The following is a 25,898-nucleotide window of genomic DNA, read 5'->3' as shown; positions in this document are numbered from 1 at the left end:
TAGCGGCCTGAGCGCTGCAAACTCGGCTCTGGAAGGCCTTACCCGTCCCCCATTCCCTTTACCTTGCTAAACTGTTAGATTACATTCCTAAAGCTTGCCACCAAGATTTGTTCCCTTATTTGGCCACTTCCTCTTCCTGTGGCTGACTGCCAAGGCCGGCTATCAAAGTACTGAAGTCCAGTAATCAAAGGCCTCCTTTGGCTCACATCATTACAAGCCCAATCAAAACAAACCAACTCATCCTAACATGGGGGTGGGGTTAAGGAGTATACCTTTTTCCTTTATAAACTGCCACTTGCCTATGGGCTATGTGTTTCCTCTCTATCCAGAGGCAGGTCTTTGTCCGGTTGAGGCAAATAAATCTCCTTAGTGTTGAGAACTGGGTCCTCGGTGTGTCCTCTGCCTATTCTGGTCCTTTCCTTCCTTATACTATACATTCACACATTCGTGATTTCTACTCTGTCACTTTTTTTTTCTTTGCAGCTGCAGTCTTAAATAATTTTAGAAATCATTTTAGAAAACTTGCAATCTTGCATTTCCTTCTGTCTAATGTAAGCTAAAAAGTCACAAGCCATGCTGGAGTTGGCTTAGATCAGTCCTTCTTAACTCCAGAGATCTCAGGCAGGTAGGTGGTCTGAGGTCAGCCAAGGCACATGCCGGGAACCAAAGTGTTTTGGCTCTGAATATCACCAACAGGCAAGGACTAGGCCTGTGAACACAGAGACAGAAGATAGCCAAACATTTGACCTCCGCAATGGATATAACTTTAGCACTAAACTGTGGTTCTTCCCCTGAGGTGGAGAACTCCAGGCCACACCCCAGCTCAGTCCTGACAGTCCCTGCTCTGAAAAGGAAGACACATTTTTACCCATTTTGCTTTCACTCTCAATTTCTCAGTCAAATAGTACTTATTTTAGAGAGCAAAAACAGCTTTTCAATTCCCTCCTGCCTTTCCTGAGCACCCCTCTTTCCTTGTGAGGAATGACAAAGGGTATGGCCTACAGAACAGGGCTATAGGATCATTACTGATCAGCCTGCGGGTTGTAGCTCTGCGGGGAATGGGAATGAGTTCAAAGCCAGTCAGCATGCGGCCTCCTCCCTCCACTGGGCAGCCTTTCTGCTCCCTCTCTTCCCTTCCCTCTAACAAGGATTCAGCAGGACAATAAAGCCCTAGGGAGACTTCCAAGGCCCAGGTAAGAAAGGGGGGGGAAGAAGCTGCCCCACCTCATCTGCCATCCTTTGATCCCCCAGAGCCGAAGCTCCCCCCCCCCCGCCCCGTGTTGAGAAACTTGAAACACTGGAGATGTGAAGCATCTTCAAAAAGACATCGCAGTCAGCAGCAGGCAGCTTAACCTGAGAGACTCCGAGAAACATCAGTACACCTGGATGCTAATGACTCTCGCCCTGACTGAGACCTCCTTCTCCCCATTTGCTCTTTCTTCCTGGGGGGAAATTTTTATAAATCTTGCTAATTTGTCGGTGCCGTGGGCTCAAGGTAATGCATTTCCATATGTGTTCATATATGAGGGCACACGGCAAACACGTCTTCACACTGAAGTGTCACTCATGAGTTTAAAACCTACTCCAGCTTCCACAAACGGTTCGGGAACCCAGCCTCACTCAGGATTGCTTTCCAGAAGCACCCTGCTTACATCTGCCTAACTTCTTCCCCCCCATTGCTGCTGGGCTTCCTGAAGTCATGGGAGGAAATTTTAGCAAACCCATTGGCATGTGTGAGTCAGAGATCTTGAACAGAATTGAGGAAAGAAGGGGGGAAACATGTCTGGCTGAGTTGTCTGAACTCTCCAAGATTCTGGAACCAGCTGGCTAGTCTGATCTACCTGGATTTTTCCTTGTTACTGGCCAGCTTCTGAGTAACGCATCTACCTGCATTTGGTATAGAATATACCAACTACAAAATCTATCCTGGGCTCTTTTGCCAAGTGGAAGCTAAAAGGATATTCTAACAAGTTGTTATTAAAGAGCCTTTACTTGGTCGGCAGGGACTTGAGACATTTCTGTTGTCTGTTGCTACAGTCAGGATACAGTCAGGATACAGGAATACCAGTGCCCCCGCAGAAGCAGCTGAATGGCTTTTGAATAACAAGAGCTGTTATTTATGGAGAACACACTAAAGCCTAGGACTTCTCAGTGACAAGCTCTAGGGGGTGCAGTGTCATTGTTGCCTGGTCTCCAAGCGAGGAACTCACCCAAGGTGTAGAGCAATTCAATCTCTTACCAAAGGCAGGCAAGTAAATAAAGACAGTGAGGTTTCCTGGCTCCAATGCCCAGGTTCCTCCTCTTAATTCACCGGCCTCCACTCTTCCAAAGAGCAGTAGCCCTCAAGGTCACGGGTGACTTTTTGTCTCCTGGATCCTTCCTTTTCTGTTTCTTTACCTTGTGTGTGCTCTGTGAAAGAGGCCCTGGCTGCTTGAATTTCCCTCATTCCCAGAGGAGGAGCTCAGATGCTCAGGAAACCAGCGTGAACAGTGTGGCCCTTCTCTCCCGGCTTTTATAGACACAGTGTAGCTATGTGACAGTGAAAACTTGTGTTTACTTCTACCATTCCCACATTAGTTACGATCACATCACAGTGGCCACCATCTAATGAGAACATCATAGGGAGGGCTGTTTTATTTTAGCTCACAGCTCCAGAGTTCAGTCCCCAGTAACTTGGTCTCACGCACTTGGGCGGAATACATGGCATTGGGAATATGGTGGAGGAGACTGTTAGTCCCATGGTGGGCTGGAAGCAGAGAACAAGGAAGGGACTGGGAGCTAGCTATAACTTTCAAAGGCATGTCCCTGCAATCTGCTTCCTGAAGGCCCCACCTCCTGAAGTCTCTATGACACCTCCAAATAGCGTCACATGCTGGTAACCTAAGCTTTAACACATCAGCCTATCAGCCTATGGAAGACAATAAACATTCAAATCATTATTCCATTCTTAGTCATGGCAATCCTTGCAGGTGGGATCTGATACAATTTTCATTTCAGAGATGAGAAACGCAAAGAAACCGAAGTTCAGCCACCATATATTCTTCACCCTCCATAGTGCTTCCCGAATTGCATTAGACCCAGTCAGCAAAGCCGGCCTTCTTATTCCATTAGCTGTCTGATATACTTGTGGCCTCCGTGTGGTTTTATCATAAAACCTTCTTCATGGAGCTCTAGTCCTTTGGTTCTAACTCTGACTTACACACTTGCCTAAAAAGACTTAACCCGAGATTAATTTTTGCATCTGCCATGTCCATTCTCTTCCCTGTTTCTCATATTTTCTTGCATGTTAACCTGAATCCCTGAAGGATATCTCACACTCTCCTTACTATGTACTGTGTAAATATGCTGGCTATGATTGGTACTAAGTAAGAAACTGATGTCTACGATGCTCTATAACTTTAGGTGAGGCACCTGTGACCTGTCAAACTAGAGCACGGGCCCTCCTCAGCCTCCGCCCCAACACACATGAAGCCCTCCTAAGCCAATTCTAGTGAGTTGTCCTGCCAACTCTTAGGGAAGTCTTCAGCGAGCTAAACACCAAATGAGATCACGTCCAATGACAAAGTTCACTCACAAAACCCTGTTTCTGATCCCAGTCTCAGTATTAAAAGAGCCAGTTGTCAGAGGCACTTGGGCTTGAAACAGCCATACGCTATCATCTACGCAAGCGTTCTCTATAAGGAGACAAACGGAGTATGTCTGGGCATATATAAAAGGGCTTGACTGTGTGATCAACAAGACATCTCCCTCACTGCACGAACTTCTCAGCAGCTGATCCACCTGGGGGGGGGGCAATACCTGCCAAATAGTCTTTTCTCCTGCACCTGAACTTGAATTAACAAGAACTTCGCTTAGCCTGCAAGAGCCTCAGTAGTTACAATAAGGATGGGCTCTGAATAGGAGCCATCTAAATTCCTTATATACCTGGGAGGGAACGAAAGAGCAGTGGGCTGCAAAGGAATGCAGGGAATAGAGCGCCCCACTGACCAATGTGATTTGAGCTCTGAAGAAAATCGTGAGCTATAAGCCAACACTAAAGGAAACTGGGTTCAAATCCAATGTCTGTAGATTTTATGTCAATCTTTTCAGGTATGCTAGTCCAATAATTTCTTCAAAAAAAGCCTCTGGTGTTCACATTCACAATAACCAAGGTATGGAAACCAGCTAAGTGTCCATTAGTGGATGAATAGACAAGGAAAAAGTGGTGTAATCAGAAAGTCAAGTATATAAAACATAGAGGTTATAAGGTAAGGGGAGTTGGGACATGTAGGTCAAAAGATAAAATACAGTAGATGGACAGAATAATTGAGTCTCGGGATCAGGTCTACGGCAGGAGAACCACAGCAAAGAAACTGTGTTATAGGACCTTTGACTAAAGGAGAATTTGCTGTTCTTGCCGCAAAAAGTAAGAACTTTTTGTGAGATGACAGTACATCAACCTGATCCACTTCACTGAGCTACCATAGGTGTCTCAGAACATTATGTTTGAGCCTTAAACACACAAGGTAAGGTCTATCTGAAAAGCAGAATGAAATTTCCAATGACTATTTTACAATATAAGCTTTAGTACTTGCTGAGTTTTATAAAACTTAATAACTAACAATCCCAAGCTAAAAGATGCAATTTAAATGATTAAACGAAGCTGAGGTTGGTGGTGCATGCCTATAATACAAGCATATACGAGGCTGGGGCAAGAGGATTATGTGAGTTTGAGGTCAGCCTGGACTATATAGAGAGATCATGGCTCAAAATAAAGAGACTTTTATAAATAATTTGATAACTTTGTTGTAATAAAATGTATAATTTAATGGAATGAAATTATAATTGGACTCTGGACACACTCAGGAAAGAATAATTAATTGGCTAGTCTTTGTCAGCCTTCAATTTAGATAATAATATTCTAGTGGCCAATTCAATCATCTCCCATTTGCAGATAAAATGTATAAATCATTTTTTTATGTCCAGTGCTCAGTGTAAGCAGAGTGTGCAGGTTCTACTCGGTGTCTCTTCTAAAAAGGATCGCGTGGTGATGTCTGTACTCTCAGCTACGCGGGAGGCTGAGGCAGGAAGAATGGAGTTAGTGGATAGTAAGAGCGACTTAGCCAGGCTCTGTCTCCAAATAAAAGAAAAAATATTAGGGATGGAGCTCGGTGGTTAGATTGTTTGCCTAGAACTCATGAGCCCCTGGGTTTAATCCCTAGGACCACCACCAACAGCAACAGAAACTACCATATTTCATATCAGTAGTGGCTACACGCCAATAGATTCTGTGTTGCATTTGATTAAATCACTTATGACACCACTGAAACTCAGATGAGTGTGAGCACATTTTAAATGACCCTGGTGTGTATGCTGTAATCTTATTTTATCATTACATGTTGTTGGCCAAGTCCATTACAATGATATATTATTGGGATCAGTGCCAGCCCTAAGGCACACACAAAGTATGATTTGGGGAGCTGCCATCACTTGGACCTTCAGTGGGAACGAAGCCAGGGCTGAGAAAGCCAGTGGCTAGGGCAGGGCAGAGGAGGTACAAGCCACGTGGAACAGCTAGGGAGACTCCCCAGAAGCTCCTGGGTAAAGGATCAGAAGCTGGCTGAGCCTACTGGACACCCTCCAATGAGAGCAAGCCTCTGAGAGGACTAAGCAGTTAGGCTGGGGCTTGGGGTACAGCTCAGAAGCACAGCGCTTGCCTAGCATGCGGCAGCTCTGCTTTAGTCCCAGCACTGGGAAACAAAAGCCGCAGAGAACATGAAGGGAGGTGCCTGCAGACAGGCTGTCAGAAACCAGGGGGCTCACAGAGGCCCACAGGGGAGTGGGGAGGGATGGTGGTCTCAGGCTGATCCATTTCACTAAGGTTTTAACTTACTGAAAGTTAGGTGTTTATAGAAATAGAGGACATTGTGATGGAGAAGAGACACCAGTTTAATAGCATAAACAATTCCCCCTTAAAGAACAACAATGACAAAACAAAATTAATAAACTTTAGTGGTTATAGACATAGACTATAGAAAACCAACACTCAAAAAGACAAAACAACAACAACAACAACAAAACAAAACATAAAACAAATTGTGGGTATCTGGGATCATGGGAGAGTCTTCCAAAAGGAAAAATTCTATTTTAATTGAGCTTCATTGAATAAACAGGTGCGCGCATACACACATGCACCCACACACTCGGGATAAGGAGAAAGGCCATCATGCTCAGGGAAGCGTCATCTGCTGCGCTGAGATGTTCCCACACTTTGTAATTGGCAGAGCCTGCTGGACAGAGATCAGCCAAGCTCTACCTTGGAACCAGCCCTTTAGGGTTGAAAAAGTAGAAAAAGAAGGGGACAAAAGCAAGAGCATCTGAAAGGATTTCCAACGACATCTCTAGTCATTGGGGAAATGCAAATCAGAACCACAAAGAGACACCACTTCATACCCTCTAGGATGTCTGTAATCAAAGTCTGACAATAACACGCGTTGACAAGGATGGAGAAAATGGGATGGCATACACCGCTCATGGGAAAGCAAGAAGGTTCGGTGTCTTGGAAAACAAGTTGGCAGTCTCCAAGTGTCAAACATCAAACTCCAAAGCTCACCTGGACTCGCCCCATCAACACATGCTCTTCTATCATTTAGGATATTAGAGGCATGATGAGCTAGGATTCAAGGACAAGACCCAAATATGCCTGTTCTACCACACTCAAGATAATTGAGAACACATCCACACAAAAGCCTGGGCATAGAGGTGCAAGCAGCATTATGTATAATCTCTGCGATGTGGGAGCAAACGTACTGACCATGTGTGCTTACAAAGCAAGCATGATATATCTAACACTGTAAATTAGTGACCCATCGCAAGACAGGACAAAGTACCAATGTGTGCTGCAGAGGAGGAGCCTTGAAACCACGGTGAGTGGGAGAAGCCGGACACAAAAGGGAGCACATCCTATGACTACATTTGCCAAATCCACGGAAACAGGACATGCTCTAGAAGTTTCCAGGTGCTGGGCACCGAGAGGAGTGCTGAGGCTAGAAATGGGGATGGGAACCCTTTCTGGGTGATGAAGATGTGGGATTTCACCATGGCGCTGGCTGCACATCTCTATGAATGGATAGACTGAAAGGTACTGAATTAAACTGTAGAGAGCACGTGCTATGACGAGCTGCTTATATAGAGAGGACCTGCTGTCTCCATAAGAGAGTTAGCATCCTTACAGGGCTGAGGATGGGCGTGAATAGAGCAGAGCTGGAGGCCTGCGCATCACTGGCCATTGCTGTAGTGAATGCACAGAGCCAGCAGTCTGACGCGGTCACCAGTTAGTTCTGACTTTGGGCTTCTCGGCTCCTTGGCCTCATTTGCACATTTGGAATGAGGGTGGCAATGGTATCTGCCTCATTATGTGGAGAGAAGTCCACCCGTGACTTTGGGGAATGGCCTTGTTCCAGCACCTAGAGCACCGTGTGCTTATGCAAGCCTTGTCTGGGATTTTTCTCTTAACCTCATTTCCTCATCTGATGATTCTAGAACATGATGCTTTTCTCCACCACATGAGTCAGTGTTTAGCTTTCCAAAGCTGCTGTTCTGAAGAGTGTGCAAGTTTGAAGTGCTTAATCTGGCATCTTGAGCTTTGAAATCAATATTCTTCACTTTCATACCAGCAGATCTGGGTTCTTTTTTTGAAAACCTCTTGAGGGGTTACCAGGTTCTTGTACCCCAAAACTGAGGCAGCAACACACGGCATGCAGATAGTACCAAGCGAGAACTTACTAAGGATAAACACACTTTCAGGGGAGGAAGCTGACATAACAATGGCCTTCAGTGACTCAGACAGGAGTGTGGGACACAAGGGAGCTTTTATGGCACAAAGCACAACCTCAGCTTAGAATGAGCTTTTCTACAAATGCCCTGTTACATGTAGGTCTACATACAACTCCATTGCTCACATGGCTCAGCCTCTGAACTCTCCACGTAGAGGTGTGCATTTTAGTACGAAAACAACCATAGGCCAGCACCCCAATTAGTTTTAGTTGGCATACAGTTGGGTGAGGATAGGGGGCCCAGCCCTCCTTTTTTGACAACTTGCTTTTTTCAGATGCTAATTTTATAAGGCCCTCTGGACCTCATTCCGCCTGCCCCGTTCTCTTCTCTCAATATGACTCTTCTATAGACTTGCATCCTTCAGATCTTATTCAGAATAAAAAGAGGCAATCCGTGGTTACTGGTGGGAAAGAGCCGAGGAGTTCTGCTCTGGGCATGCTAAGTGTGAGGCAGCCACATCCATCCAAGTGATGGACAGCATCCAGTAGGCTGCGGATGCTAGAGTCGATGCAGATGCTGGGTTAGCAGCGAAACATGGGCTCAACTATAAAAACTGTGGCGTCTTGATATTTTGAAAAACATTTAGATAAAAATAGTAATCCTAGTTACTGGAGGATGGCAAGTTCAAGGCCAAGCTATGCAACTTAGTGATACTCAGTCTCAAAATAAAAAAAAAAAGAGAGAGAGAGAGAAGGAAGGAAGGAAGGAAGGAAGGAAGAAAGAAAGAAAGAAAGACAGGCTAAGGACAGAGTTCAAGAGCAGAGTAATTGCCAAGCATGTAAGGGGCCATACCATTCCCAGAAGCAGCTTTCGAAGAGTCCATGTTCTATGCTAAGTACACACGTCACATGCAGGTGCATTTGGACTCTACCAAGAATGGTCAAATACAGCACCCTTGAAAAGTAAACTTGTTAGAGCTTGAAAATTCCACATTCATACAAACTTCAACATTCTATTTCTCTTGCTTCTCAAAGTGGAAAATGGAGAATATTATATTTAACACCACTGCATGGTTTAGCTCGACCAATGGTGGACTGACTTCCATCGTGGTAGAAGATGGACAGATAGCATAGGCACCTTGTAAACATCATACTTTTTCCCCATTGATCACACGCTGAAAGCTCTTTATCATATTTCCTTGCTAACTCTTGGCTGGATGATTGATGGCCAATAAAATCAGTAAGAGCTGCTTGTTGGAAGCCCCATGGATTAATCTCTGCCATAGAAGATTTATTAGATTGGATGTAAGTCTGATTTTATATTTGACTTTATGTGATGAATGCTTTTGGGGATAGCATTTCACAGGTGTGAGAGGGAGGATGGTCGAGCATAAGCAACGTGGCTTTCTTTATAGGCTTCATGAGTCATGCAGTCCTGGCAATGGCGTAAATATCAGTGAGCAACAGACGATGTGGGTGTGTAGTTCAGTCAGCTGGTGGTCATTTGCTCTGATGAGAAGAAGCTACAGACCATCAAGAGAGGGCGATTACGATAAAGTACATTCTGGAGTCTCGTCAGCTTTGTGCTTGAGCTTGCTCTCTCTCTTTCATTATCTATCTATCTATCATCTATCTATCTGTCTATTATCTATCATCTATTTATCTATCTATCAATCATCTATCTCTATATCTATACACACACACACATACATGTATTTGACGGTCCAGGGTCTGAAGTCGCTGAGCCTGATCTAGGTTACCTGTTGTAGGTAACCACCTTCTACCAGCTGCTTTGTTCAAAGGACAGATGCTATCTTAGAATAATATAGGGGCAGCTCAAAATGCTTCCCTCGGATGTTTCCTAGAGCATGGGACCCAGTGATAAGTACACATTGTCGGCTGTTCCTCAGAATACAAGCTTCAAGCAAAGTAAGGACAAAGAAGAGGAACAAATATTTCAATAAAGCCAGACTGCGGCCATCAGGGTAGAAAGTCAGCTTCCCATGGATGCATCAGCGGCAGAAGAGAATTAAACATCTACAAAGCTCACAAAAGATGGCTGATCCCACACCAAAGAGCAACGTTCAGCAAAACTTTCCGAAGCAAAGTCCTTATAGAACAGCTTCTCCTTTGGTCAGAGCTGCTAGCGGAAACATCCACCCTTGATTTTATGCAAGAGTCCTCATCTATTTGTGCTGCGGTACAAAACACCACAGACAGGGTAATAATGAACAGAAATGTATTTGGCTCCCTGGTTTAGGAGCTCCAGAGACTGCATCTGTTAAGGACCATCTGCTGTACCATGATACAGCATCTCCCAAGTGAGAGAAAGTGGGAGTGGGACCAAACACATCCTCTCATCAGGAGCCCACCTTCTCGGTAAGTAGTCCAGACAGATGCCATCAACCCATTCCTGAAGGCACAGTTTGCTGACCTAACTACACTCTCCAGGTCCCACCTCTCCACAGCTCTGCTCTGGGGAATACACTTCTACAGGCCCCCTTCAGACCACAGCAGCAAGGCTTATGAGTCACATTTTTTTTTTTTTGGCAGAGTTTCAATCTGTTTCTAAACCTGTTCATGAATGGGACTACCCATGGCTCCTTCAGCTATGGGTTGCCACTTCATGTGGCACTGGATGTAGTGGTCACAGAGAATCTGGGACCAGTACAAGGCTGGGAACATAGGATGTTGCTGATTTGTGGCTTCCCAGAAGGTCGGTTCTCAATACAGACCATTTGTTCTCTATACTGCAGGAGTGGTCAAGCCAAGCAATGCCAGCAGATGCTACCTAAAACAGCTCACCCAGATTTGCGGCTCCCATATGTTAGGAATTGGAGTGTTTGTTGTGGTCCTACAAAGTTTTCTGCTCTTGTTGAAACATACTATTTTAATCGCCAAAATACAAAGACTTTGAAAATATTTTCCTACTGACATTCATGAGTATGTAAGTATCAAATTAGTACACTTTCAGATTAGAGTGTTTCATGTTTAAAACTGACATTTGTGCCTCATTTGTGTTGAGCTGGGCGGTGGTGGCGCACACCTTTAATCCCAGACCAGGGATGCAGAAGCAGGCACATCTCTGAGTTCTGAGTTGGAGGTCAACCTGGTCTAAGAAGCAAGTTCTAGAAGAGTCAGAGCTGCATAGAGAAACCCTGTCTTTAAAAACAAAAAATAAAATAAAAAAATATTGAACGAATGGCTTGGAATAGGACAGAATTTCAGCTTCTGCCATTCTTTTGCTTACTTATGTGTTTTCAACACTGACAATTATTAAAATATTGATCAACTCTGAAAGATACTGACGGAAATTTGCAAACTCTCAGTCAAGATTTAATTTCTTATGCAAAAAAACAGCAACCCATCTCACAAATGTGCTTTTGTCCCCCAATAAATAGTATAACTATATGTATGCCAAAGGATTATTCTATAATAGCTCTCTTTATAGTTTGTTATCTGCAGGCATTTACTTGACACATGTTAAGTACCTGTGTATCAAGGATGTGTAAAATTCTCCTGGGTGAAAGGAGATCCCAGGAAAGAATGTTTAAGAAGCTCCATTCAGTTCCACAGGCAAAAGTGCAAGAAGAAATTGATAGTAAACACGGACCAGATTCCCGAGTATGGTTTTAAACATCTATTTGTGATTTCAAAAATACAGCCAAAAGAAATTTTTTTTTCGAGACAGGGTTTCTTTGTAGCTTTGGAACCTATCCTGGAATTAGCTCTTGTAGACCAGGCTGGCCTCGAACTCACAGAGAGCCAAAAAATATTTTAGATACAGAAACAAAGTACTCATGTGCCCCCATTTGTTTAAAAAGCTCTTTATTCTTTTATGCTATCTTCATGTTTTAAGCTGTGTTGTTTTGTTAAGAGGACTGTGGCTGAGCTGGCAGGTCCTTGTCTGTCACCTAGCTCTGGCAGGAAGGCAAGCTGGACCTCAGGACTTAATTTTGTCTGTTTTTCACCTCAGATAATCTTGTTTATGGGATGCTCAACAAATGTGTCTCCTTCCCCCTTGCTGTGAATTTTCCTCTTGTAATGGATTTTGTCGCAAGGAAACTTAGGAGGAAAACAACTTTTAATTTCTCAGCAATTTCTGCAGATGAGAAACAAAGGACCTTGGCTACTCATTAAGAACCTGGGATTTATAAGACACAGCACTGTGCCTTACCAGTCACGCAATTCCTGCTTATCAGAAAATATGACGCAGTCAATGCGTGAACTCTGGAATCAGCCTAGGTTCAAATTCTGGCTCTGCCACTTACAAGTTGGTGTGATTTTATGACATTCCTATATTCCTTTCCATAGGAAGATATGCAGATTTTTAAAAAATAAAAATAAAAAAAACTTGCTACAAATGACTTCTAGTGGTGTCTTGCATACAGTCAGTACTCGGAGCATTTTAACAGAAAGCATTCAAGATGTTTAAAATTTGATAATCCCTGACATGCTAATTTATAAACATAAAATACTGGGATTTTGCTGGTAGTAATTAATCTTCCTTTCACTGATTCTTTCCTTCGTTAAGCAGATCTTTATCTAACATCCACTAAGTATAAGATGTGAGTGAGACAAAGTTAAATCAGAATGTGTGTGTGTGTGTGTGTGTGTGTGTGTGTGTGTGTGTATGGCATAGGGTTATTGGGTTACAGTGCAAAACACCCAAATAAGCAGTTATTGATGGAGGATTTTCATTTTTAGAACACAGAGCAGGGGACGCTGAGGAATAGGGTGAACTGAAGACAGGGATGGGGAGATGCTTGGGATCAGACCAGAAAAGTTAAGGACACTGACATGACTCGGTTTGTTTCAAACCCTCAGGAGGGAAAGACCTGATGTAGAGGAGTGGCTGAAGTCAGGCGCTTTTGGGAGTCGGGTAGATCCATAATGCTGATGTTTGTTATGTATTCCAGACAGGAAACACAGAGGGGTTGCCTTTTTCAGCTTAGCATTAATCGGGTCAAAATGAAGACAATTCGCGGCCTATTGTTTCCTTTGTTTGTTTGTTTTTAAAGTTCTGCAGTTTAAGGCCAAGTGTACTTATAGACACTGAAATTCCAGGTTACCCTTGCAGCGACGGGGGACGCATGGGAGAAGCTGGTGAGAAGGTGGACTGGGGTAAGGCTGTGGAGCCTGAGCACTAACTAGGAAGGCTTGGTTGGGGGACGTCAAAGTCTGGTCTAAGAAGTGGGCGGAAGGTAAGCCCAGTGGGTGGGAAGATAGCTCGGAGATCAGAGGTCAGATGGGGCGGGAGGAGCGAATAAGGAGCGGGGACAGGACTGTGACTAGTCCCAGGCCGACACACTGCACTTTCATCCAGAAGAGTGATAGATGGCAAACCCAGAACCAAACGAAAAGACCGTGCTCATGTCCCTGATGCGGCTGCAGGAGAAAGGAAGACAAGATGGCAGCCAGCAACTAGTGTTGACTTGAGCAACTGGGATAGATCCTTGCTGGGACACCGCCCCAACCCCGCACTGATTAGGAGTGGTGGGCTTTGGGATGAATTAGGCAAACCTGACCAGCCTCTGATTATCTTGATAAACTGCTTGTTACCATTTCATTGTAACTCTAAATTTAAGAACTGACCTCAATGTCTATATGAAAATATTAATGAAGCTGCCCCTCAGAAATGCTGTTCACATAGCTCTTATAAACTGTTGTACTAGAATGGCATAGGAACCCTAGGCTTTTAACTTTCAAAAATATTTTGTGTTTATCTTGAATTGTTTGTGCACACATGCTTCTGTTTATGTACATACAGAGAGCCTTGGAAGCCAGAAGAGGGCATCGGGATCCCTAGAGCAGTGGTTCTCACCCTTCCTAATACAGTTCCTCGTGTTGTGGTGACCCACAACCATAAAATTATTTTGTTGCTATTTTGTAACTGTAATTTTGCTACTGTTATGTATCGTAATGTAAATATCTGATATGTGACCCCTGTGGTTGCGAATTACTGCCCTAGAACCAGGCAGTTATGAGTTGCTGCGTTGGGTGCTAGAAATTGAACTCAAGCTTGGGTTCTCTGGATGAGCAGTATGTGCCCTCTTAACCACAGAGTTATCTCTTATTTATTTATTTATTTAGGCAGAGTTTCTCTGTATAGCTCTGACTGTCCTGGAACTCAGTCTGTAGACCAGGCTGGCCGTAGACTCACAGAGAACTGCCTAACTCTGTCTCCTGCATGCTGGAATTAAAGGCATGAGCCACCACCGCCCAGCTGCCCTTTCACTTTTTAATACAGCCTTTTTAATCAAAAGCATATTCAAAACAATCTACTTTTACCTAATACAGTTTAGTGAGAAACTCACTTAAACTTGCCCTTGGCAATTTGTGTACAGAGCCTAAAAGTAGTCAAGGAAGGTCAGCTGCTATTTCATACAGTGCATCAGACTTCTGATGCCTAAAATCATTGTAAAGAATCATAGTATTTACAACGGTAAAGAAGACAATATGCACCCAGATCCTTATATAGAAACATTACAAAATTAGGTAGTTCTTTCCTCCAACTTGTAGCATTTAAAGAGTAATAAATTTAACTCAACATTTACTTAAGAATTAACATAAGAGTTAGGGAGGGGCTCACTAGGGACGTTCTTCCTCAGGTTGGGGTTTGGATATTCTATTCTGCATAGACAGAAAAAAAAATCAATTACAATTACTCCTAATGAAGTTTTTGACGAATCATTGACCTGACAATGTTTCCCAAACATTCGAGCCACTCAAAAATATTTCCAAAGTTGAATAAGTTTGAAAAATGTTGGTTTGCAACACGTAGCTAGTTTGCTATTGACACACAGACTTCCTCTCCTCTTTGGGGGATGGAGACAAGACTCTCAGTAGGTGTCCCAAGCTGTGTGCAGTGATGAACTTTGCATACATAATGTGTTTTTATACACATGCAATCTATGGTAAGATTTAGCTTGTAAATTAGATGGAGATGAATAGCAATCATAAAAGATAATAGTTATAACTATATAATAAAATGTATGTGTATGGGGTCTCGCTCTCTCTCAAAATATATTGTTTTTATGGTACTTTTGATGATGCATGATATACCTACCTGATGAGATGAACTGAGGTGGATGGTGTAGGCACTGTGACATAATGTGTGGAGACAACATAAGGGCTGCTTAAACTCAAACATTGCCATCCTACAGCAGGGCATCAGATAATGGACCAAGCTACCAGCTGAGGCTCTGCTGTGGATACTCTGGAGAAAGGAGTGAACCACATCCTGAGTGGACAGACCAGAATGGGACAAGAGTTCATCATGCCACCCAGAATGGCAAGCAATTTGAGACTTAGACATTGTTACCTTTAAGAGTTTTCATGTAATACTTTTGAACTCTGGTTGACTCCGATAACCAAAACCACAGGAGGTGACACTGTGGCCAGAGGATGACCACCATATGGCATTATGATGATATGACATCATACAATGGGAACTGTCAGAAGTACGTTTAGAATGGAGAGTTCCAAACTTATTTAACTATGGAAAATTACTGCAAACATAGCTTAAGAACTTCTGGCCTCGAGTATAGATCAGCAGGGCTGGGGAGACAACTCAAGAGTTAAGAGCGCTCGCTGCTCTTGCAGAGATCCATTCCCAGCAGCCACATTTGGTGGCTCATGACTACCTATAACATCAGTGCCAGGAGATCCAGCACCCTCTTCTGGCCTCCGCGGGGCATTTGCATGCATGTATGCATACACACGCATGCATACACACACACAAATCAAATAATAACATAATGGATTCTGGATTTTTATACATAACCAGAGGTTTCTTGCCTTTGAAAATAAACAAAATTTACAACGGGCAGAATTTGTTTAGTGATCCAATATGTGTAGGAGACGGCCCTGTAAAAACGTGCATCAGGGAATACACTGGGTATTTAGAGCTTTTTTAAAATAAAGCTTCCCTTGGACTTCTTTGCAAACAACTTAACAATAAAACCAGCCAAAGAAACCAGTCAATAGAAGGACCAGGTAGATTGCATGGCATCTTTGCTTCACTGAACCAACACTGCCTCTGTGTTTGGATCTAAAGCATCAGAATGCGGTCTTGTAAGTATGATGTTTCAGAGACAATATCTGGAATGAAAAACTATTAGAATGCTCAATGAAGATGGCCAAGTGTGTTTTAAACCATGTATTTTTGTAACTCAATTTAGAGTGGCAGGGAAAACATCATGAACTAGCTAAAGAGAACAAAGGGACCTGGATATTGGGATGAATGAGAAATCAAAAACTCACTGAGGTTAGCACCGCTTTGTTTGGTCCAAGCTGACCGACATAGTGAACTCTGGCATGCCAGCGTCATCCTCCCTGGAAGGCAGATTTTGTTACACTTCCCACGAAATCTTCCGACATCACCTAAGCTGTTCCTTTACAGCTATCAGTCTCTGATAAAGTTTATTTTAAAATAATATTATTTACAACTATTGTGCTATTTCACTTTTTTTTTCCACATAAAAAGGTTCTTCTCCTACCCTGGATGCCAAGGTTACAGGTTGAGTGCCTCTAATTTGTAAATCTAAAAGCTGAAAATGCCTCCAAACACAAACTGGTGTTTAGCTTGTGCAAATTCCTGCCTAACCTCAGGTGAGCTTCCATCACCGAATGGTACTTAAAAAAAAAAAAATCTGTATAAGATGACCCCCCAGCTCTTTAAATAAAATGTATATGAAATAACTTATGGATTTAAATTTGGATCCCATCCTAAGATATCTTACTATGTACATGTAAATACTCCGAGTATTTCAGAGGAAGGCTATTCCAAGCCCACACAGTGTCGTGCACACTGCAGGGTCCTTCAGCTTATGCAGGTGGGAAATGCACATTAATTTTCCTGCTGACCACGTAATTTGTGTCTGGACATTAGCTCTGGTTATCAAACAACAGATGATGGGGGACTACCTCTTACTTTATGCAAACAGAAATTAATCACTTGTAAACATTTTACACTATTTTTTTTCCAAATACTTTTGAGAACACCATTGAAGCTCTTTGCTTGCTCATCCTTGTGGGTGGCAGGGAGAGGCATGAGACCTGTGTAGTCTTGAGAGTAAGTAGCCCTGCCAGTTTTGGAGCCTCCTGTCCTCTGGCTACTTCACTGTGGCTCAATTTATTCTTAAAATTTTCTGAACTTTATTGAGCAAGACTTACAAATAAATAAAAGCACAACAAACACACATACACACCCCTTTAGAAAAAATCAGACGTGATAGTGTACACCTTTCATGCCAGTGCCTGGGAGGAAGAGGCAGGAGGATCTCTTTGAGTTTGAGGCCAGCCTGGCTTACAAAGTGAGTTCCAGGACAGGTAGAACTACAGTGAAATCCTGTCTCTAAATAAATAAATAATAAAAATACAACACACCAAAATTAACCCTCAAAAAGAGCCCCCAAAGTCTTCTTTACAGTTCCAATGGACACTGGAGCAGAAGCCGTGACATTCCACTTTAAGCTTTGTACTGCAGTTTCGAATATATCATGCACACTTATCTACCTACCACCAAAGCCAAAAGGACTCGCGACACAATTAGAATGAGGAAAACTGAATGCAGGCAAAGGATCAGAGGTTCAAAGTCATCTTTGGCTACATGGCAAGTTAGAGGGCAGCCTGGGCTACATAGGACTCTATCTCAAAACCCCAAATGTTAATTAATTTAAAAGTAATTTTAAGGACGCTTTGAGACAAGATCAGGATGTACATGTGTCGGGTAAAAAGGAAAAGAAAATCTTTGCTTGGCAGCACACACATGGGAGAAAGCTTGTGAAACTGATCCGTGATTCACAGAATCAAGAGTTTGAGACTCTTGGAGCTCTTGGGAACTGCTGAAAATTACAAAGCAAGTATAACCGTAGTTTTTCCAAACATCCTCACACCTCCTCTGTGTTGCAAGTTCTTCTGTCAGCCTGGCTTGAATAAAGAAATAGAGCAAGTGCTGATATCAGATATTTGGCTTGGACTATTATTTCTTTCTTCATGGATTTTGGAGGTCGTGAATATCTAAAAAATTCATTTGGTAAAATGACAATGAATTTTAGCCAGCTGTTAAAACTACTTGAAAACTATTTGCTCTTGAGTGTATAAGCTGATGACTTGTGCCTAAGAGATATTTATTTATGGGCTTTTCTTCATCAGTAGAAATGGTTACTATCATAGAATATGAATGGAAACATTCATAACTGAATGCCCAACTCTGGGAGTAGGAGGTTTAGTCTTCTGCTCTCCTGTGTTTTGAAGGTCATAGCAATTCTGGTCCAGGAGAATTTAAGGAGATAGTAAATGAAGAAGTAAATATTATCTTGTTAAAGAAAAACAAAGTTAAGGAATAATAATTAGTGTTCTTCTATCAGATGACAACTGAATATTAAAATCTACCATTCTTCTGCTCAACTTTTCCAGGCCTTTTGCTTGCCTGGCTATTGACTGGACAAAATGATACTGATTCATTATTCTGGAAAAATTGCACTAAAAATCAGACAGTATGTGGCCTTCCAAACATTTTCTTATATTTCTCATGGTTTTTTTGGTAATTTTCTTTTAAGCAGATATAAAAATTTCAGCCATAGTGTCTACTCACAATTTCCATTAATGAACAGACTTGCCATTTCAGCTGTACATGGAGCTTGGCATGGATCTGAAGGTTCCTTTTGGTCTTCATGGATAGAGCATGTGCTTTTCCTCATGGACAGCTAAGGCTGTGTGACATCCACATATAGCACTAAGCTCTTTGCCCAGCCAGGGTGGTTAATTGCTTGGATACTTTGTGGAAAAATTTGGCTACAGGTCAACTATGTCCAGACTACAGTTATGAGTTTGAGTACAGAAGTGATACATGAAGGAAAAAATGTCTGAGAACTATAGTTTTTTAAACTTTCAAAATTGAATGTCATTTTTAAAAAGAATAACTGGAGAGCTCGGCATGGTGGCACATGCCATAAATCCGTTGTCACTTGGGAGGCCGAGACAGGGAAAGAATTGAGAAATGACTGCTGAAAATGGTGGCATTTGTCTGTTTATTACAGTCATTATTGCTGTTCTGATCTTAACTGCAGAGTAGGCACCTCCCAGAGTCAGTTTTCCAGTCCCCACAGAACGCTGGGAAACTAGGGGGACCCAGCTGAGGGCTGCAAGGCTGTCTTCCCGGCCTTGTCCTTGGGCAGGCAACCCTGAGGTGTAAAGACAATTTCTCCTGACAATGCTGGGCATCTGTCGCGTTCCTCCAACTAAGTGGAAGACTTGAAAAGGAAAGCTGACTTACAGCACATCTCCGCGAGTGGTCTCCTTCCTGCTAAGCAGCGTGAGCACGATATTATAAAGAACTCTTTCCTCACAAGCTTATCTTCCGGCTTTGTGTGTGTTGGGGGAGGGGCAATCGATAAACACAAACCCAGCATAATTAATCCATGTGGCATGTTATCATGCCGGAGGGTGATAAGTACTACTGAGAAAAATAATACAGAAGCAGAGAGTGAGAAGTCAAGGAGTGGAAGAGGCCAAGAGGAAGATGTTAAGAGGAAGATGTCAGGAGGATTTTGCTAGAATGTTCTAAGGATGGTCTGAGAACCACAGGAAGTCATGGGAGTAGGGGAGTCACATGACAACATGTTAAAAGCATTCTCTTTCAGTAGCCCTGGGAGAGGCTCCATCAAAGGGGGCCTGAAAGATAACTCTGCTAACAGGTGTCTCAAAGTTTGCACAAGCAGCTACTGAAAGGAGAAAGATTTGAACCCTGGTGGAATGAGGGTTTGGGGGAAAAGATGGGTTAGGACGCGACCGCTTAAAATACTCTGGTCCTTCTGCTCCAGCCTTAGGTCCCCCTCCCGCGAGAGTAAGGGCCCAGACAGACTGTTTGCTTTGGGACCGCAGGACCTCTCCACCAGCTACAGTTGTAGGCACCGGGACCTGCTTCCCTCCCAAGAGGAGCCTCAGGTCCAGCTCAGAGCCTACTCATCAGTATTCCGCCCGCGGAGTCTCTCCCCGCCTCCTCCGTGCATCCGGCTTCTGCCTTCCTCCCTGAGACATTCCCCTGAGGTCCCAGCAATCCCATCGCCCCGCCTGCCTCTTGTCCCGGGTCCTCAATCCACCCTGCACTGGCTCTTGCCCAGAGGCCTTTGCCACCCGCGCGCCTCTGCCAAGCCACGTAGGCTTTGCCCTAAGGTGGTGGCGGCCATAGTCTGCAGATTGAAGAGGGGGTGCCTTGCGCCCAGCTCACAGGCACAGTGCCTGGGGTGGGAAACCCACGCTAAGACATCCCTGCAACAGCTCCCTGGAGACATTCAACTTCCGTGCATCACATTAAATGTCCCCCGAGCCTCCTGCAATGCACCAGATCGCAAGGCAGACTCCAAAGGCACCTGCACTGCGCCCCCACTGGGATGCGCTGTGACCCAAAGAGGGACCGAGTACTGCAAACCTGGAGAACCCAGGGCGCGGGAATTCATGGGTGGGATGCATAGGACTCACCTTGTGCAATTTCCACATGGCCCCCAAAGCCTTGACTTCGTGGCTGGAGTGTTTGCCCTCCTCCAGGCACTGGTAGCACACGGGCATCTTGCACTGCACGCAGTACATGCTGTGATTCTCCAGCTCATGGTCTGTGCAGGTGGAGACCTTGCGCGGGCTCAGGCGCCGGCTTACCCGGCCTTGGGCTGGGGGCACCAAACGGTGTTTGGCTAGGGGCCCCCGCGGTGGGTGGCAGCGCAGGCGGCAAGGGTCGCAGTAGAAGACATCGCACTGTTCGCACATGACCGTGGCTTCCTTGGGCGCCTTCTCACAGAGCTGGCACTTGAGGGCCGCGGCTTTGCTCTGTTGGTAGCGGTCAATGACCCCTTCCAGGACGCGGTTCTTGGGGAAGCCACGGAGTCCCCGGTCATCCAAGATGAGGCTGCGGTGACACTGGGGACAGGTGATGCAGGAGTTGCGGGGCACAGGGGCCAAAGCCGGTGACAGGTGGGTGGGCGGTGGCGGCATAGCAGGGGGAAAAACGCGGACGCCGTTGGGTGACTTCTGGCACGGGGTAGTGGGGGCGCTGGCGAAACCTCCGTAGGAGCCATAGCCGCTGTCCGCCTCGCTGTACAGGCTCATCTTGTCCAGGTCCAGATAGTCATAGTCGGAGACCCCAGAGCCCGAGGCCCGACGGCTCTGAGGGGATTCGGACTCCGGGGTCTGCACCAGGATATTGCGGGCGCACGCCTGACATAAATTGTGAGAGCAAGGCAGGATGATGGGCTCCCGATAGAAGGAGCCGCACACAGGGCATTTTAACTCTTCTTCCATCTCTTCCATGGGGACCTGGCTGGAAGCGAGGCAGCAGCGGCTGCAGCAGAAGGGGCCTGACCGGGCGAAGCGGCCGACGGGCCTACGGTGTCCAGCACCTTGGCCAGCGGCGGCGGTGGTGGCGCTTTCCCGCGTCGCCTCTGCGCCGACTCCCCGCGACGCGCTCGCTCTGCGAGCCGCTGAGCCTCCGCGCTGCGCGCCAGCCCGGGCCCGCCCCCTCCGCGGCTAGCCCCGCCCTGCCAGGGAGCCGAGGCTCAGCGGAGGGCGCCCGTGAGAGCGCCGTTCTCATTGGCCTCCCGCCCTGTCTGTCTCCTCTCCACTGCAGGCCACAGGGGGCTCAGTGGAGTCTGAGCTGGAGCCCCGGCTTCGCCTGAAGGCTGCTGTGGGATCTCGGGAGGGGGTTGGCGCGCGAGCCGAGAGGGAGGAGTGGGGCTGGATGATTCATTTCTCGCCCCGTTTCCTTCCGAGCTCGGGTGCCGTCACCCCGGAGCAGGGGGCGTGAGAACCCCTCCCGGTCGCGAGTGGGTTGCTGCTGCCTGTCGCCTGCGCTTGGCGCTTGTTGCCTTCCAGCTCTGGTCTGTGCGCCCACCCACCCTCCGCTAGCGCAGCGCACCGCGGAGGATGCTCCTTCTCCTTCCGCTGCTGGCAGCGAGCAGGCACCTCCCCCGGGCCTTCCTGGAGGCATTTGGGCTTTTCTCCAGCTTCCAGAAGCAGCTGGAGCGCCCTCATCCATGGAGTTTGGGGGAGCTGGTTGTGTGCCATGGCTACAATACCCCCTCCATGACCCTCCCCCCGTAGCTCTTTTCCCCTCTCCGAGGCTAAGACTCAGCATTCCTCCGAAGCTGTGCCACCATCGCTGCATGCTTTAAATACGCAGAGAGGCCCCTTCGTCTTGGAGTAAAGGTCCCTCGGTTCCTCTCACCCTCCCAGCTTCCCAAAACTCATCCTTCAACATCTGGCTGGGTTTTGCAAGGGGTCCCAGGAATGCTAGTTGTGTTGAGGGAGGGATGGTTTGTGTATTTCTGAGCGTCTATCATTTGGTAACTAGCTAGCTGTGTGAACGAATCACTGTGAGACTGCAGATTCCCAGTGTTTGATTCCAAACAACATCCAATGTCACATGCCCTGAGCATCTACCATAAATTCCAGAAAGGGGGTGGTGGTACCTTTTTTCCGATTCTGTGCGGTGATGAGGGATTTAGTGATAGCCCTCTATACTGGCAGTTTTCTCCTTCCCCAAAACCTTGCTGGACATAATGGGTCCTGCCCTTTGCCTTCATAACTCTTTATGTGACAATGATAGAATCTTTGAATCAAGATATCAACCTGTTAATCAATGGTAGAATCTTAAAATCGAGTGACATTCTAAGGAAGTAATTTATCAACATAGTTGATTTTCTGAGTGATTCATGAAGCAAATGACAATTTTTTTTCAAGTTCCGTGCGATCTTCCAAATTTTCAACTTCCAGAAGATAGGTTGATTATTCATAACTACATTTATAACTGGAAAGCTCTTTTGCCTAGGAAAAAGAATTAACTTCTATAATCTCGAGCCTTTGGAATAATAGTACAAATAAACAGGATTATCTTGCAAATGTATTTTTACTACCATGACAACAGTAGTTGATCCTTGGTTGTGTGGGAGGAAAATTCACATTGTTTTTTAAAACTCGTTAGTCGCAAATCCTATGGGGTTGATTTCTAACCCAGATTTTAATTAGTTAAGACCAGAGCTGCTGAAGGTAGATACAGTCTGCTTATAGGCACAGAATTTCTTCAGGTGTCATTGGGGTAGTATCTCCATTTTACAGGACACATATACTCTTTTAGTCCAAAGATACTTTGCTCAGATCAAGTAGTTAGCTCCTAAGAAACTGGTAGAAAGGAGCATCCATGCCCTTGGAAGCAGCAGTCCTTTCATGGATTTTGCATTCCCCTGCACAAGTCACAGAAGCCCTGGCTAGCAAAGCAAGGAGCTGTTATTGTTCCTGAGCCTCGGCTTCGCTCATCAAGGTACACCGTGTGTGGGGTGTCGTGAGCAGCATGCAGATTGTTCTTGGTTCACAGGAAGGGTGGTCTGAGGGAATGTCCGATGGTATGACCCAGTGTCCGGTACAAAGAGCCTCAGTACGATGCAGTTTTATAGCACAGCCAATGCATAGTTGATCTATTAGGAAATACCTTGAGATGAATTAGCTGTTAGGTCTGCTTGGTCAGGAACTCATCAGTCATTCCCAGGGAGTTCTCAGAATAACTGTCTTTTGTTGAGAAGTCCCCTCTCCCAGGCATCATGACTAGATTCAATCCCTATAATAAGACCACCTAGGCACAACTATCCCATCTTCAGACTGGTGAACTGAAGCTAAGAAAACATGCCAGAGTAACCTTTCAAGACCTATTGCTGATGAGGCTGTGGTTTGAAGCCAAGAGCAGGAAAGGTTGTGGTTCTTTTGTCCATTCACCAAAGAAATCCTGAGTTGTATTTTGCCAGGTTCTGTGTGGAAAATCCAACAACAACCTGAAATGGTCATTGTTAAAACTTTTGCTATCCTGCTTGCCTTCTCTGTGCATTTACCATTTCTCTTGAATTCGTTTCTCTATTTTTATGGGCCTTGGAAGACTCTCCCTCATGCTGTACTATTGGACCACAATGTACTTTAAAGCCCACCCCCCAGTTATCTTTAAAAGGAATTTAAAAAATCTGAATGCCATTGATGACATTGTGGAAATGGCAGTCAACCAGGAGAGTAATTTTCTGTTCCAGCTGGTGGTCCAGCCAGCCCTGGGGTGTGGGGCTGCCAGTCCTGTAGTTTCATCCCTCCTGGGGTAGTGACTCCAGATGTTCTTGTTGTGTAAAGTGCCGGATGTGGTCCCTTCAGCGATGAGCTGCACACATCACAAGTGCACTGGCAGCTTTTCCACTTTCTAAGAAAGGATGAATGTTTTCTAGGGAAAAGCAGAATTGCTCTTGTATTTTTGTTTAACTACAATGCTTGATGAGTAATTCCGTGTTCTTGAGTCTAAAGAGTGAGCCCAAGGAAGAAAGGATTTTCTGATATCTCTCCACATTCTCCTTTAGAGCTATTTCTCTCGAGATGAACGAGTGTGGGAGTATCAATGTGAGGAGCTGGTCATGGCTTTGATTCTTAAGATTTGCACACACAAAACTGTTTAGTACTACGAGTATTTGCTGAGTGTGGTTTCAAATGCTGGCATTATGCTTCTTTTTCCAAAGAAAATTTATTCCTGTGGTGTAATTCATCCTGTTAATATTGAATTTTGTGCTAATAATGTTTTGGACCACCCTCAAAGAGCTTCCATGTTTACTTGTGGTTGGTCTTGTTTTTGTATTTTTAATACCATGGTAAGTGGAGCAGATTAAGAGTCCCCACCATTTGATATAGTGAAAGACGACCTCATGCAAAGTTTGTGACATTTCTACGGTAAATAATATTTTACTAATGCTTTGGGAAGAGAGGACCAAAGAATCTGAGCAAATGGAGCCTTCCTGAATTAAATCAGCAAATACAACATGTAACAGGAATCCTAGGATGGGGGGGGGGGGGCAGTGATGATCTAGGAAAAAAACACCATTGAAAATTATTCCCCTGATCCACAGAAAGACCTGAGATTACAGACAGAATGAATTTTGGACTTACACACGACAAGACCCAACCATAAAGACAGAATTTTTCAAGTCTGAAGGGAAAAAAAAAGAGAGAGAGAGAGAGAACATGTTACAAATTCCTTAAACAAAAAAATCTAATTAACAATAAAGCAAGAAGAGTGGAACTGAAGCCAATTGTGATGGGCTTGAGTCTGACTGAGTGCAAAACCCAAAGCAAGCATGATCAAAGAGCGGAGGAGAGCATCACCTGGGCAGGTGAGGAGAGTGTGGGGGTCCTTTCCAAGGCAATGCCTCACAGAAAGGAAGTGAGGGGATTGTATTTGGGGAAATACATATTCATGTGGGCAAGCACTTCAGGAGCAGGCCCATTCCTGGGCATGCTTGGTAAAAGTTGTACACTCCTGAATGTACTCAGTTAAAGGATGTAGTACAAGAGTGATGGGGAACACAGTTGCTTAGCTTAAGGTCATGAAGCACATGTTAAAAAGTTTATGTTATGTTTTAAAAAGTTGGACATACAGGAAACCTTTACAGCATACTCAGCTTGCACTATGAAGATGCTGAATGCTTCCTGACATCCTTCCAGAGGTTGGTTTGTTTTAAGATTTCTCTCTCTCTCTCTCTCTCTCTCTCTCTCTCTCTCTCTCTCATAGGGAGGTGTTGGATCCTTTGAAACTGAAGTTACATGCGTTTGTGAGTTGCCTGATGGGGAGGTTTGGGATCTAAACTCTTTCTCTGATGCAAAAGTAACTGTTCTTGCCTGCTGAGCCCTCGCTCCAGCTACCAAATTTTTAACTGAATGGCTAGTTCCCTCATAAAAATTCCTGCCTCACTTAGCAGCTAACAATATTGGCACTGGAATATATATCCTTAAAGGCAAAAAGAACATGAAGTTAATCACACAGTCTCCCCTTTAATGTGCTGTACCAGTACAATGCAGACGAGGTAACTTACAATAAAGAGAAATTAACTGGCTCGCAGGTGTGAAACTGAGAGGCTGCCTATCATAGCATTTGGTGTGAGCCTTCTTGCTGCGCATCCCATGAAGGAAGGGAAAAAAGAGGGCAAGAGGGAGGCAAGACAGGCCTGACTAGGTTCGTACACTTAATATGGAATCAAATTCTTCCATATTAATCTCCCCACAGTAGTGTATCCATGACCCCTCACCTCCTAAGGGTCCCAACTCCCAGTATCTCTAGATAGCATATCATAGAAA

At 44.8% G+C, this 25,898-nt stretch overlaps 1 protein-coding gene across 13 annotated transcripts in view; it reads right to left on the bottom strand.

Moving 5' to 3' along the window:
• The window catches only part of Trim9 (tripartite motif containing 9), a 107,658-nt gene extending 86,004 nt beyond the window's left edge, over positions 1 to 21,654 (bottom strand). For 7 of the 13 annotated variants that reach the window (XM_041658727.1, XM_041658731.1, XM_041658729.1 and 4 more), the window contains exon 1: positions 20,241 to 21,647. In XM_041658727.1, the coding sequence (XP_041514661.1) occupies positions 20,241 to 21,062 (822 nt within the window). In that variant the 5' untranslated portion in view covers positions 21,063 to 21,647. Of the gene's footprint in view, positions 1 to 20,240 lie in introns of all 13 variants that reach the window. The other 6 variants (XM_041658726.1, XM_041658730.1, XM_041658735.1 and 3 more) reach the window with 4 other exon arrangements.
• Between the last annotated feature and the right edge of the window lie 4,244 nt (positions 21,655 to 25,898).

The sequence above is a fragment of the Microtus oregoni genome, unplaced genomic scaffold, assembly GCF_018167655.1.
Source record: "Microtus oregoni isolate MIOR12 unplaced genomic scaffold, Mior012 000009F_ref0000495, whole genome shotgun sequence".
Taxonomy (NCBI): Eukaryota; Metazoa; Chordata; class Mammalia; order Rodentia; family Cricetidae; genus Microtus; species Microtus oregoni.
This window is presented reverse-complemented; position numbering and strand designations above follow the sequence as displayed.